The following is a 14,059-nucleotide window of genomic DNA, read 5'->3' on the forward strand; positions in this document are numbered from 1 at the left end:
ATTTCTCTTAAGACCATTTCTTTGACTCATGCAATATTGAAAAATGTGTTTTTAGTCTCAAAATATTTTAGAGGTTCCCAGCTATACTTCTAGTTCTGTTTTGTTAAGGTCAGACGGCATACTTCATAGAATTTTTATTCTTATAAATTTGTTAAGGTGTGTTTCATGACTCAAACTGTTCTAGTTTGAATGTTCTGTGTAACTGTGAGAAGAATATATACTCTATTGTTGCTAAATGAAGTATTTTATGGATGTTGGTTAGTCTGATTGATTGATGGGATCATCCAGTTTAGCTTAGTGAGTTTTTTGCCTGCTGGATCTGTCAGTTGCTGATAGAAGGATATTGAAGCCTCCAATTATAATAATGGATTAATCTATTTTTCCTTGCACTCTGTAAGATTTTGCCTCGTATATTTTGGTATTCATTTGTTAGGCACATGGATATTACAGACTGTTGTGACTTCTTGGAGAACTGACCATTTTCATCACTAACAAATGCCCATTTTTGTTCCTAGTGATTTTCCTGTTTTGAAGTTTGCTTTGTTTACAATTAATATAAGTAATACAGTTTTCTGCTAACTGATGTTAACATGGTTTCTGTCTCTCCATACCTTTTAATCTACCTGTATATTTTAAAGTGTTTCTTTATAGACAACAAATACTTGGATCTTGCTTTCCTAACCACTTGTTGTTTTCTAGTGTGTTTAACTCATTGATGTTTTTAGTGATAATTGATAGAATTGGATTAATATCTACAATATAATTACTATGTTCTAATTATCGCCCTCATTCTTTCTTTTCTTGGTCTGCCATTCATTTCTTACCTTCTCTGTTTTAACTGAGCATGTTAATAATTTGTTTCATTTTTCCCTCCTTTCTTAGCATATCAATTATACTTTTTAGTCCCCCCCCCCTTGATTTTGCAGTATATACATTTATGGGTAATCTAGATCCACTTCCAAGTAATACTGTATCAACTCATGGGAAATGTAGCTACTTTATGACACAATATTTCTAGTTTCTCTGTCCTGTCTTATAATATTGCTGTTGTTCATTTCACTTATTCATAAGCCATAATTAGCAGATTTATCATTGGTGTTCAAAATCTATTAAATAAGAATAAGAAAAATACAATTTTCTTTATGTCTTTTTTCTCTCTAGTGGTATATCTTTCTATAGATCTGAATTTGGACCTATACCTTTTTTCTTTTTAAAGAACTTCATGTAATTAAAAAGAAATTTTTTTAAAAAAGGAATCCAGATAAACTCTGAAGTTTCTTTAATAACGTGTTGTTTTCTTAGTTTTGACAAAAATCATGTGGAAACTTGCACATTGACAATGTGGGGATTGGATGAGGGAGATGGAGGAATTTTTTTTAAGGAATTCTCTATACTATATGTTGGCAACTTTTCTGTAACTCTAGAATTATTTCAAAATTAAAAATAACTTTTAAAAAGAGAACTTCATTTAATATTTATTGCAAGGCAGGTGTGCCAGTGACAAATTCCCTCAATTTGTGTTTGCATTGTGAAGTGTTTATTTCTTCACCTTTGAAGGATAATTTCAGTGCATAGATAATTCTAGGTTGATAGATGTGTTAGTTTTCCATTGCTATGGTAAAACACCTGAGAAAAATAATTCAAAAAGACAAATGATTTATTTTGACTCATGGTTTTGGAGGTTTCAATCTATGGTCATCAGGTTTCATTGCTTTTGGACCTGAGTGGAGGAACAACATTATGGCAGTAGTGTGTGAGAGCAAAGCTGTTCAGCTCATGGCAGCCAGGAAGAAAAAAGAGCTTACTATTATAACAAAGTTCCTTCCCTTTGACCCCATTAATCTATGGATCCATGAATAGATTAATCCATTTATGAGGTTAGAGTCTTCATGACCTGGTCACCTCTCAAAAGCCCGCCTCTGAACTGCTTTGTGGGGACCATCAAGCCTTCAACACACAAACTTTTGGGGGACATTTAAGATTCAAACCCTAATAGTGAGTTGTTATTTTTTTCAGTGCTTTAAATATTGTACTTCATTCTCTAATTGCTTTCATAGTTTCTGAAGAAAAGTCCGATGTAATTCTTATTCTTGCTTCTCTATACATAAGGTGTTTTTCACCTTCTCTAGCATTTTTCAAGGTTTTCTGTTTGTTTTTGATTTTTCTGCAATTTGAGTATGATATGCCTCAGTTTAGATTTTTTTTTTTTTTTTTTTTAGTTTTTATCTTTCTCAGTGTTCTCTCTGCTACCTGGATCTATAGTTTTTTGAAAATCAGTTTTTCATGTAATTGTTTCTTTTCTTTCTCTCTTCTTCTAGTATTATGATTTTATGTGTATCTGTACCTTTTTCTGATTGTCTCACAGTTTTGGTTATTATCTGTCTTGTTTATTCTTTTCCCCTTTGTATTTGAGTTTTAGGAGTTTGTATTGCCATATGTTCAAGTTCATTGATTCACCTTTGAGTTGTGTCTACTCTGAGCCTACTGAAGGTGTTTTGTTATTTTTTTTTTTTTCATTTATTACAATGTTTCTTTTTTCTAGTAGTTCTGTTTGATTTTTTTTTTTTTTTTTTTTTTTTTACCGTTAGAACTTCCAGTTTTCTGCTTACATTACCTGTCTATTCTTTCATGGTGTCTCCTTTCTCCATTGGAGCTTAGCATGCTAATCATAGTTGATTTAAATTCCCAGCCCAATAATGCCAATATTCTGCCATATCTCAGTCTGGTCCTGATGCTTGCTGTGTACTTTGAGACTGAGATTTTTTTGTTTCTATTTTGTTTTCTATGATTTTTGTTGAAAGTGGGACACAATATGTTGGATAAAAGAAACTGAGATGAACAGACTTTAAGTGTGAGGTTTTTGTCTGACTGGGATCAGGTTGTAAGTGGCAGAAGCTAAAATTTCCTTTGATGTCCTTCCTTTTGTCTCCTGTGTCTGGATTTCCTAGAGATTTTTTAAATAAAGTTTGAGATGTGCAGCTATTATTGATGTGAGGCACAAGAGGGAGAGAAAGGGTTCTGTTGATTAGGTTTGAATCTTAGTTTGTTTTCCCCTAACACAGGAACCAGGAAACGGAGTTGGGACAGAAATTGGGATTTTTCTTCCCTGCTGACTGCTTAGGTTCTGATAAAGTAGATTCCCTTGAGGACAAATCTTAAGGGAAACCAAATAAATGCTCAGTGAATTTCAAAATGGCTAATTTCCCCTTTCTCCTCCAAAAAGCATGAAGGATTTTCCCTCCAGTTTTCATTGTGAGAACTTGGTAGGTGTCTGGAAGGTAAAAGAAGAGTGTGAAGGTCCCCCTAAGACTGAGCCAGCCCTGCCCCCAATTTCTTTTCTTTATTTTTACTCTCTACCTTGTAAATACTGAGCTCCAGCAGTTCAAGTAATTCTCAGTCTTTTTACGTTTTCCTCTCCCAGTATTGATTGTAGTAAAGGTTTCTGCTTACAGGTTTCTGTTCAACTAAACTGTGATTCTGTGTTTTCGTTTTGTGTCTCCGGTTTGAGGAATAGCAATTATCCATGTGACCTTAATTTCTCCGGTGAAGCTCAGAAGAGTTGTTGATATTTTTTTTTGTTCAAATTTTCATTGCTATGAAGACAGAAGAAATGCTTTCTAAGCTCATAACATTCTGAATCACCTTTGCTTTTGGCAGCTGAATAATATTTCTTTGTTTGGCTATATCCCACTTCGTTCATCTGTTCAACCACTGATGGACATTTGGGTTGTTATACCCTTTGACTATTATAAATAGTCATCCTATAAATATAGCACTAGTGCTACTAAAAATATTCATGCACAAATTTTCATGTGGACATATGTTTCAGTTTTTTTTGGACATATACCTAGGAGTAGAATTGCTAGGTCATATGGTAACTGATTGTTTGAAGATCTGCCAGACTATTTTCCAAAGTGAATGAATACATGCTTTATATTCCTACCAGCAGTGCTGAAGAATTCTCATATCTCCATATTATCTCTAATACTTGTTATCTGAATTTTTGGTTCTAGCCATCCTTATGGTTTTGAAGTTCTATGTCATTGTGGTTTTGATTTGAATTTCTCTCATAACTAAGGATATTGAGCATCTTTTCATGCATTTAATGACCATCTGAATATATTCTTTGGGGAAATAACTATCTATTCAGATCCTTTGCCCATTTTTTCATATATTTTTTAAGTTGTGTTATTTTTTCGTTGTGGGATTCTAAGAGGTTTTTTTTTTTTTTTTTTTTTTTACATTTTCTAAATACAAGTCCCTTTGAGAATTCTCAATCAGTCGTCTTTCAACATTCTTCAGAGTGTCTTTTTGAAACACAAAAGTTTTTTTTTAATTATTTTTTCTTTATATCTTTCATGAACAATTTTTTTGTTCTTTTTATTTAAACCTGACAGTAGAATATATTTTGAATATATCTTAACATATATACTTGGGCTATAACTTTCCATTCTTGTGGTGTACATGATGTAGAGTTAATACTGGTTGTGTATTCATATGTGAACATAGAAGTTATGTCTGATTCATTCTACTGTCTTTCTCATTCCCATCCCATGCCTCCTGCCCTTAGCCCATATCCCACTTTCTGTCTAATCTGGAGAACCTCCACTCCCCCACATTTATTGTAAGTGAGCATCTGCGTATCAGAGAGAACATTCGGCCTTTGGTTTTTTGGGATTGGCTTATTTCACTTAGCATAATAGCCTCCAGTTCTATCCATTTACTGGCAAATGTCATAATTTCATTCTTCTTTAAGGCTGAGTAATATTCCATTGTATATATGTCCCACATTTTAATTATACATTTATCTGCTGAAGGGCACCTATGTTGGTTCCATAGCTAAGCTATTGTGAATTGAGCTGCTATGAACATTGATGTGGCCATATCACTATAGTATGTTGATTTTAAGTCTTTTGGGTATATACTAAGGAGTGGAATAACTGGGTCAAATGGTGGTTCCATTCCAAGTTTCCTGAGGAATCTCCATACTGCTTTCCATCCTGGTTGCACCAATTTGCAGTCTCACCAGGAGTTTATATGTGTACATTTCCCCCCCCATGTTCTCACCAACATTTATTGTTACTTATATTCTTGACAATTGCCATTCTGACTAGAGTGATATGAAATCTTAGTGTAGTTTTAATTTGCATTTCTTTTATTGCTAGAGATGTTGAACATTTTTCATATATTTGTTGAATATTCATATTTCTTCTATAAAGTGCCTGTAGAGTTCCTTTAATCATTTATTGATTGGGTTATTATTATTATTATTGGTGTTAAGTTTTTTGAGTTCTTTATATATCTTGGAGATTTAATGCTCTATCTGAGGTGCAGATGGCAAAGAATTTCTCTCATTCTGTAGGCTCTCTCCACGTTCTTGATTAGTTTGATACCATTCCATTTATTGCTTCTTGATTTTACTTTTTGCACTTTTAGAGTCTTGTTGAGGAATTTGGTTTCTAAGCTGACATGATGGAGCTTTGGGCCTACTTTTTATTCTAGTAGGTATAGGATCTCTGGTGTAATGCCTAGATCCTTGATCTACTTTGAATTGAGTTTTGTGTAGGGTGAGAGATAGGGATGTAATTTCATATTATTGCATATGGATTTCCAGTTTTCCCAGCACCATTTTGTTGAAGAGGCTATCTTTTCTCCAATGTTTCTTTTATGGCACCATTGTCTAGTCTGAGATTACTGTGTTTATGTGGGTTTGTCTCTGTGTCTCCTATTCTGTACCATTGGTCTTTGTATCTGTTTTGGTGCCAATGCCATGCCATTTTTGTTACTATAGTTCTGTAGTGTAATTTAAGGTCTGGTGTTGTGATGCCTCCTGCTTTGCTTTTCTTCCTGAGGATTGCTTTGGCTCTTCTGGGTCTCTTATTTTTCCAAATGAATTTCATGATTGCGTTTTCTATTTCTTTGAAGAACATCATTGGGACCTTACTAGAAATTGCATTAAATCTGTATAGCACTTTGTGTAGTATAGCCATTTGAACAATATTAATTCTGCCTATTCAAAAACATGGGATGTCTTTCTATCTTGTAAGGTCTTCTTCAGTTTTTTTTCCTTAGTGTTCTGTAGTTTTCATTGTAGAGGTCTTTCACCTCTTTTGTTAGATTGATTCCCAAATACACACACACACACACACACACACACACACACACACACACACACATAAAGGCTATTGTGAATGAGATAGTTTTCCTTGTAGTTGATTCATCACTACTGTATAGGAACACAATTGATTTATGGGTGTTAATTTTATATTCTACTACTTTGCTGAATTTATGAGTTCTAGAAGTTCTTTGGTGGAGGTTTTTGGGTCTTCTAAATATAGAATCATGTCCTCAGCAAATAGGGATAATTTGAGCTCTTCTTTGTATCCTTTAATTTCTTTTTTCTGTCTAATTGCTCTGGCTAGAATTTCCAGAACGATATTGAATAGAAGTGGTAAAAGAGGGCATCTCTGTCTTGTTCCAATTTTTAGAGGGAATACTTTCAATTAAAGTTTTTAATTTGATAAAGTCTAATTTGCTTACTTTTCTCTTCTTTCACTTGTGCTTTTGAATGCATATATAAGAATCCTTTTGTCAGATCTAAGATAAATGATTTACCCATGTTTCATAAGACCTGTATAGCTTACTCTTACATTTAGATCTTAGATGCGTTTGAGTTGATTTTCATGTGTGGTATGGGGTAAGGTTTGAACTTATAGTTCTATAAGTGCCTATCCAGTCCATTAGTTGAAGACTGTTAATTTTCTCACTGAATAGTTTTGGCACCCTTGCCTAACATGCAACAGTTGATTATTGATATATGAGTTTTGTCTTGGGCTTTGAATTGCATTCTATGACTCTTTTGTCTATTCTTGTGGTATAACTACACTGTTTTGATAACTGTTGCCTTTAATGAGTTTTGAAATCAGTATGACTCTTCTTTCTTTGTGCTTTGAATTGTTATTATTGTCATCATTGTCATTGTTTATGGATATTCTGGGTCCCTTGCAGTTATGTAAGGATTTTAGAATCAGTCACTTTCTACAAAGAAGTAACCTGTGACTCTAATGGGTATTGCATTGAATCTGTGGATCTCTGGGAAGAATTGCCATCTTAACAGGATTAAATTTTCCACTGTATAAATATGGGATAATTTTCCATTTATTTAAGTCTTCAATTTCTATCAACAGTGTTTTGTATTTGTCACAGTAAATTTTGCTTCTGTGTATCCTTTTTAATACAATTGTTAATGGAATTGTTTTCTTACAATTGATTTTATAACCTCCAACCTTGTTTATTGGTTCTGATGGTTTTTTAGAGGATTACTTAGGATTTTCAAAATATAAGATCATGTGATTTGTGAATAAAGATAGCTTTATCTCTTTCTTGCCCATCAGGGTGCCCCTTTATTCTTTGCTTAATTGTCCTGGCTAGACTCTCCAATATAAATATTGAATAGAAGTGAAGGTGGACACTTATTTTTTCCTAATCTTAGGGTAAAACATCTTGTCTTTCACTAGTGAATGCAATGGAAGTTTTGGATTTATACTACCTGTTCTAAACCTTGATTTTTTTTTTTTTTTTTTTTTTTTTGCATAAAATTCCGTATCAGTATCTATAGAGCTTCTTTATTCTTTGTAAAGTTGATGTATATCCGTGTATGGATTTTTAATGAGCCTTCTGACAGATATTTAGATGGTCTTTTCTTTTATAAATTATGCTATAATATCTAACATTTCTCATTTTATTTTGCACATGTAATTATGTATCTTAAAGATAAATTCTTAAAATGATCAGTATAATTGTGTGGTGGATGTGGTCAAATTGCTTACCAGTATGTTTTCACTAGGGGGAAAATGTGTGAAATGTCTTTCTCTCATATTCTCACCAACATGATATGTTAGTTGATTTTTTTTTATCCTTGCCAATCTGATAAGAAAAAGGATATTTATTATATTTTTAGTTTGTACTTCTTTTTTGCAGGGGGAGGAGGATACTAGGGACTGAACCCAGGGCATTTAGCCACTGAGCCCCATCCCCAGCTATTTTTATATTTTATTGAGACAGTGTCTCACTGAGTTGTTTACAGCCTTGCTAAATTGCTGAGGCTGGCTTTGAACTCATGATCCTTCTGCCTCAGTCTCCCAAGCTGCTGGGATTACAGGTATATGCCCCAGAGCCCAGTTTGTACTTCTTTTATCATTGAGTGATATTATGGACCTTTTCAGTACATTTAAGAGGTATTTGATTTTCCTTTTCAATGAATTTTTGTTGTTTTTTTTTTCTCATTTCTTTTAAAGAGATGTTCTTTTTCTCATTGTTTTGTAGAACTCCTGTAAAGAAAATTAGCATTTTGTCTAATATAATTCCTGTTTTAACTCTTGTTCTTCATTTGTATTTTGATACTTAAGGAGTAGAAATTTTAAATGTTTACATAGTGAATTTTGGGGGCCTTTTTGGTATAATTTATACCTTCCAGATTTTATTCCATATTTGGACAGGTCTTTCCAGCTCAAAGATTATAAAAAAGATTCTTCTATATTTTCTCTGAATACTACTAAAGCCAAGCTCTTTAAAATATTCCTTGTTCCTTTTTAAAAAGTATGGTGGTTTGCTTTTTTAATTGTTTTTGTTTTTAGTTTGTTTTTGGCATCTTTGTGGTTCTAGTCTATAGATTTTTTTTTTTTTTTTAAGGGCAGCTTAGAAACTTCGTGAGTACCTTTTTTACATAACTTACTAGTCTGAGAATTTGTACTCAATTTGGCTAACTGTGATTTCTGAGAAGTTCTTTGCTCATTAGAATTATTGTATTCTAATTTGTTTAAACCTGTTTCACCATATTTTCCAGAGTAAAGCTCATCTTTTTGATAACATATGCAGAAGCAAAATAGAAATTTACTTACCTATTTTTGCTTTGATTCTACTTTCTGCTCAAATTTTTATTTGCTTTGGGGTCTTCATGGACATGTCTGTATCATGTTTTAGGTCTCAAGAATAAAAGAAGTCATTGACTCTTAACCACAGCCAAACTTATTTCCCTTTACTTAGCTTTCTCAAAAATGTTTAATAAGCAGTGACTATATACTTACTTAGCCCTATTATAAGAATATTGAAACAAAATTTAAGATATGTTCCTTACATTTAATGGGAAAAGGCAAGGGTTTGCATAATAATAATGCTAGGTATAGCTCAAGAATTTTGTTCAAAATGCTTTTGTTTGCAAGCATACTTGGATTGTGCTTGAGTAAAATGCCCAGAAGTTTGAAAGAACTTTTTCTTATCGGCAGTTCATTTTTATAAGATGCAGTGGTGAATCGGATTCTCAGAACTGGACATATACAAGAAGACTAGGACTTATTTGTATAAGGTCCAAGAGTTCTAAAGTGTCAGTAATGACATGTTTTTCCAACCACTTGTGACAGGTGAAATATATTTTTATTGAGTTCTGGTAGCTTTCTAATAATGCTCTTTCTTAAAGGAAACAAGACTCATTTAGTCAAATAGCATATTGTTTATTTGCCCCTCCAGTCAGTTTTTAGTATTTCCTTTTGTTCTTTTTAGTTTCATTAGTTAAGTTCAAGTTGTAAGGCGTAACTCTTGAAAGCTACTGACTTTCAGGTGAACTAGAGGTCCCAAGTTTTTCACAGTCTTTCAGAAGTTTAAAAACTATAAGTTAGGAGGCTGGGGTTGTAGCTAAGTGGTAGATTGCTTAACTAGCATGTGTGAAGCACTGGTTCAACCCTAAGCACCAAATAAATAAATAAATAACATTATTGTGTTCATCCACAACTAAAAATAATTTTTTTTAAATTTTTTAAACTACATGTTAGTAATTATGGACCTATACTTACTTTCTTGAGAAAAGTAAAATGATTGAATACAATTATATTTCAGAAATTGGATTTCCATATTAATATGACTATAGCTGTAATTTCACTTTTCTCTGAGAATTTATTTTCCAGTGAGATTCTTTTTACCATAAAATAATATGTGAGATTGATGTGAAAAATATTTAGGCATATGTGAGTTTGCTTATGGCACAATTCTTCTCTCCTATTTTATTTCCTCTTTTACTCTGACCATTAGTCCTTTCCACATTCCTATCTATCTTCACCCAAAAGGAGGTGAGTAGTAGGTAGATGCACATAGAAAGAAAGGGAAGAGATATCTGTGACAGTGATCATTTCTTTCCTGAAGTGTTGAATACTATCAACGTCAAAATAGTGACCATGTGATGGTCATATAACATGGGATTATATAGAAAATATGTTAACATGGTGCCTGAAAGTAGCAGGCCAGTCTTCAACCATTTCCTGGAGAAACAAATACTCTTTTTTTTTTAATTTCTCATACATGACAATATTGGAATGCATTACATTCGTAATTATCCATTCACAGCACAATTTTTCATAACTCTCTATATAAAGTATGTTGGGCTGGGGATATAGCTCAGTTGGTAGAGTGCTTGCCTCATATAAAGTATGTTCACGCCAAATTATGCCTAAATTGTGGTAGAAAGCTGTATTAAGAATTATAATACAAAAAAAAATCAACAAGTGCTCTTTATTGCACTTCCTTAGAGCAAAAGAGTGAAAGTCAGAGGGGCGAGGTAGTAATCTGAGCCATAGGAGTATCAGATAACTCAGAGAGAGAGATAAGTTAGAACAAAAGTAACAACACACCTATGCTAAAGAACCATGCTAAGAAGCAACAAATAAACTAGCAGCCTGTGAGAACATGTCTTATACATTTAAATGAGCAAGAATTATACATCATCTATGGGAATGAATTATTTACTACAAAATAATGTTCGAGTGGCTCTCTGTATAGTAATCGTCAAATAAGCTTCAACAGGTAAGATATAGTATTACATACCTATATCTGCCATTTACCAGGAATGTGAACTCAAGCAAATCCTGTCACCTACTTTTGCATCATTGTCTTCATTTATAGAGTGAAGTTTTGAATAACTACCTGCTTTTGTGAACACACAAATACATCACATAAACATACAGAGTACATGGGGTGTAGCACTTGGTGCACACAAACACAAACCTCAGTACATATTAAAGTTCTTTCCTCCAATATTTTTAAGCTTTCTTCTTATAATACCATAATAATATCTGAATATTATAATTGTAGCTTTTTTGTAAGAAGTAACTAATTATGTAGATTAATTTACTTGCAGTGGTGATAATCATTCTGTAATATGTGTTGGGTATCTTCATCATCCTTTTCTTATCTGGTGTGTATTATACTTTTCACAAAATTACAAATTATATCCATCCTCATTGTGGGATTTTCTAGTCTTTAATTTTTTCTTATCTAAATCTAATAGAAACTTTTTCCTCCATTTAAATTACATTTGGCCTTTTGACATTTTTCCTTTTGTTTAATAACAGTTTTTTTTCTTTATCAGTCTATTTCATATGATTTTTAAAATTTCCTTTCCTGAGGTCTTTCTTAAAATGTTGCTTAGTATATAATCCCTTCTTCTAATTAAGAAATCATTTCACCATATGTAATGGTGCACACTTGTAATCTCAACTACTCAGGAAGCTGAGATAAAGTGTTGCTTCAGCCCTGGATTTTGGTGGCAGCCTGAGCAACATAACAAGATACCTGTCTCTTAAAAAATAATAATAACTTATACTTACTTCACTCATGTGAATTACCTAGGAAAAAGTTTAAACAAAAAGTTCATCTTTAAAAATTAGAATATTGTTTTTAAACTCTAAAGGAACCATTTTGTGTGGTGGCAGATATAATAATATGTGAAGTATTACAGGAAACTAATAACTAATAAAGTTTAGTTAATGCGGTCACCATTTGAAATTTGGATTTTTCCTCAGCACTTATAGAGATGAATGGGAAAATGTAAGATTTGTCATCTTACATGATTTTACTTAAAAATTAAATCTTAATAATTATGCTTTTCCATCTTCAACATCAGAAAGCACCTATTTGTCAGAAAAGCAAAGACTATTTATCAGCAAAGGTGCAGCCTGCTTTGTGTTCATTCTCAGTTTGAATTTAAAACTGCTTTACTTCCGCTATCTAAGGATAATGCTATTATGGTTCAGAGTGTATTTTCTGAGGATAAGATGGTGATATTTTTTAACAAAAACAAAACTTAAGATTAGAGACAGGAAGGTTCATTCTCCTAATTAAATATGAGGTCTTTCAAAGTCCAATTACTCTAAATTGACTTTTTTCTTTCTCTAAATGAACTGGTTTTCTTTCTTTCTATCAATCTATGTATTTATTTTTGACATTGCTGAGGCTCAAACCCAGAGTCTTGTGCATGCTAAAGACAGGTACTCCATTACTGAGATACATTCCCAGCCTGAATTTTCAAAATAGAAAATTAATAACTTTAGGATTCTGGAATTTTCAGAATGATATTTATCATTTTTTGAAATGTTAACATATGTGATGGTTACGTTCTTATTCTTTTTGTATGCTTAATCATTGAATAAGAAATAAACAATAGCATTCAGAGTTAGAGCCTTGACTAGAATGTCATAAGGAAATCCTGTTAGTGGGTAGGAGCATAACATGGTTTTTAGTAGTCATGTTTTTTCAGGGGTAGTCATAAAAATGAGTTTTTTGTGACCTATAGGATAGGAATGGAGGCCAACGTTTATTATACTGCCTGGTATATTTACTTTAAAATTCAAATATTTCTACTGATAGAAATATTAAAATAGGTTTCAGTGAATCAAACCTCCAAGTATTATCTTTTAAAACTATGAAAAATAAATAAATGAAGAAGTAAACTATGGTCTGGAGCAAATGAAATAAAAGTACCATTACCTTAATAAACTGTTGTCTTCTCAGGCTCATGAGAGGCTTGAAGATTCAAAACTAGAAGCTGTCAGTGATAATAACTTGGAATTAGTTAATGAAATTCTTGAAGATATCACTCCCCTAATAAATGTGGATGAAAATGTGGCAGAACTGGTTGGTATACTCAAAGAGCCTCACTTCCAGGTAACCTTTCCCTACAGCTCTTCTCCCCAATGTTCCTGAAGTTCCTTAGTAGTTCATTTCCAGTTTTAAGTGATTTTTTTTTCCTTTGGAGAATTACTTGAGGCTGTTTTTTATAAGTATATAAATTCCAATTTAGATATTTTAATATTCTGATATGCTGAAAATACATAAATACACAGATATAACTGTACATACTGTATACATTTACAGAAATACATCACCATGGATTTTCCTTTGTGCAGTTAAAGAAAACAACATCCCTTTTCTAACATCAGGTATCATGCTAGCAAAATTTTCCTCACCATGAGAATGTAATTTTTTTCTTCTTTACTGCCACTTTGTTTCCCATTACTCTTTGGGGTCAATGATGAACATTTTTTAGTATTGCTTCTCAAGACTGGGGTACAGTTGATGATATGAAACAAAGGAGAGCTAAGGGTAGAAACTATTATCAAACATATTTATTCCACAGAGAAATAAGTACAGTTTAAAGTTTGGTCAGTAAATGAGTTAATCATTTTCACCAAGAAGAATCTCCTTCATCAAATGACAAAAAGATTTCTTTTAAAAAACCTGAATTAATCAGGATAGTGTGATATTGGGGAGTGTTAGGAAAATAAATGAATTGAAGAGAATGAAAACCCCAGAAATACATTCAGTCATATATGGTAACATGTTTTATGACAGACATTACTTTTTCATGGAGAAGGGGTAGTACTAAGATGGAAGAATGTCACGTTTTCTATTGCAAATTCCATTGCAAATTTCACGTTTTCCATTGCAAAATCAAATAGTAACACCCCTTTGCTTTTTCTCAACGTCTTTATGTGACTCTACAATAAATATGAAGATAACAGTGGGATGGTTCCTACATCAATCAGCATCTTTGGTACAAAAGCCGCAGAGACACATCAGGCACACATTTTATGCAGGGACTAGTTGATTGTGTCCTTATAAGGAATGCTAAGGTATTTAGGTTTTATCCTGGAGACAGTCAGAATCCTAGTGGAGAGAAGGGTATTGTACATATGAGTTTCCAACCTAAATCTGTGTGTGACTTCTGTCTGTC

General features: G+C 32.7%; 1 protein-coding gene across 4 annotated transcripts in view; it reads left to right on the plus strand.

Moving 5' to 3' along the window:
* Pals2 (protein associated with LIN7 2, MAGUK p55 family member) overlaps nucleotides 1-14,059 on the plus strand; it is a 124,536-nt gene that overhangs the window by 59,623 nt on the left and 50,854 nt on the right. For 3 of the 4 annotated variants that reach the window (XM_027932757.3, XM_071613808.1, XM_071613813.1), the window contains one exon: nucleotides 12,838-12,990. The exons of the other annotated variant lie outside the window; for it this stretch is intronic. In XM_027932757.3, coding sequence (XP_027788558.1) covers nucleotides 12,838-12,990 — 153 coding nt within the window. The remainder of the gene's footprint in view (nucleotides 1-12,837; nucleotides 12,991-14,059) is intronic. 4 annotated transcript variants of the gene reach the window in all.

This window comes from Marmota flaviventris, chromosome 1 (genome assembly GCF_047511675.1).
Source record: "Marmota flaviventris isolate mMarFla1 chromosome 1, mMarFla1.hap1, whole genome shotgun sequence".
In the NCBI taxonomy this organism is placed as follows: domain Eukaryota; kingdom Metazoa; phylum Chordata; class Mammalia; order Rodentia; family Sciuridae; genus Marmota; species Marmota flaviventris.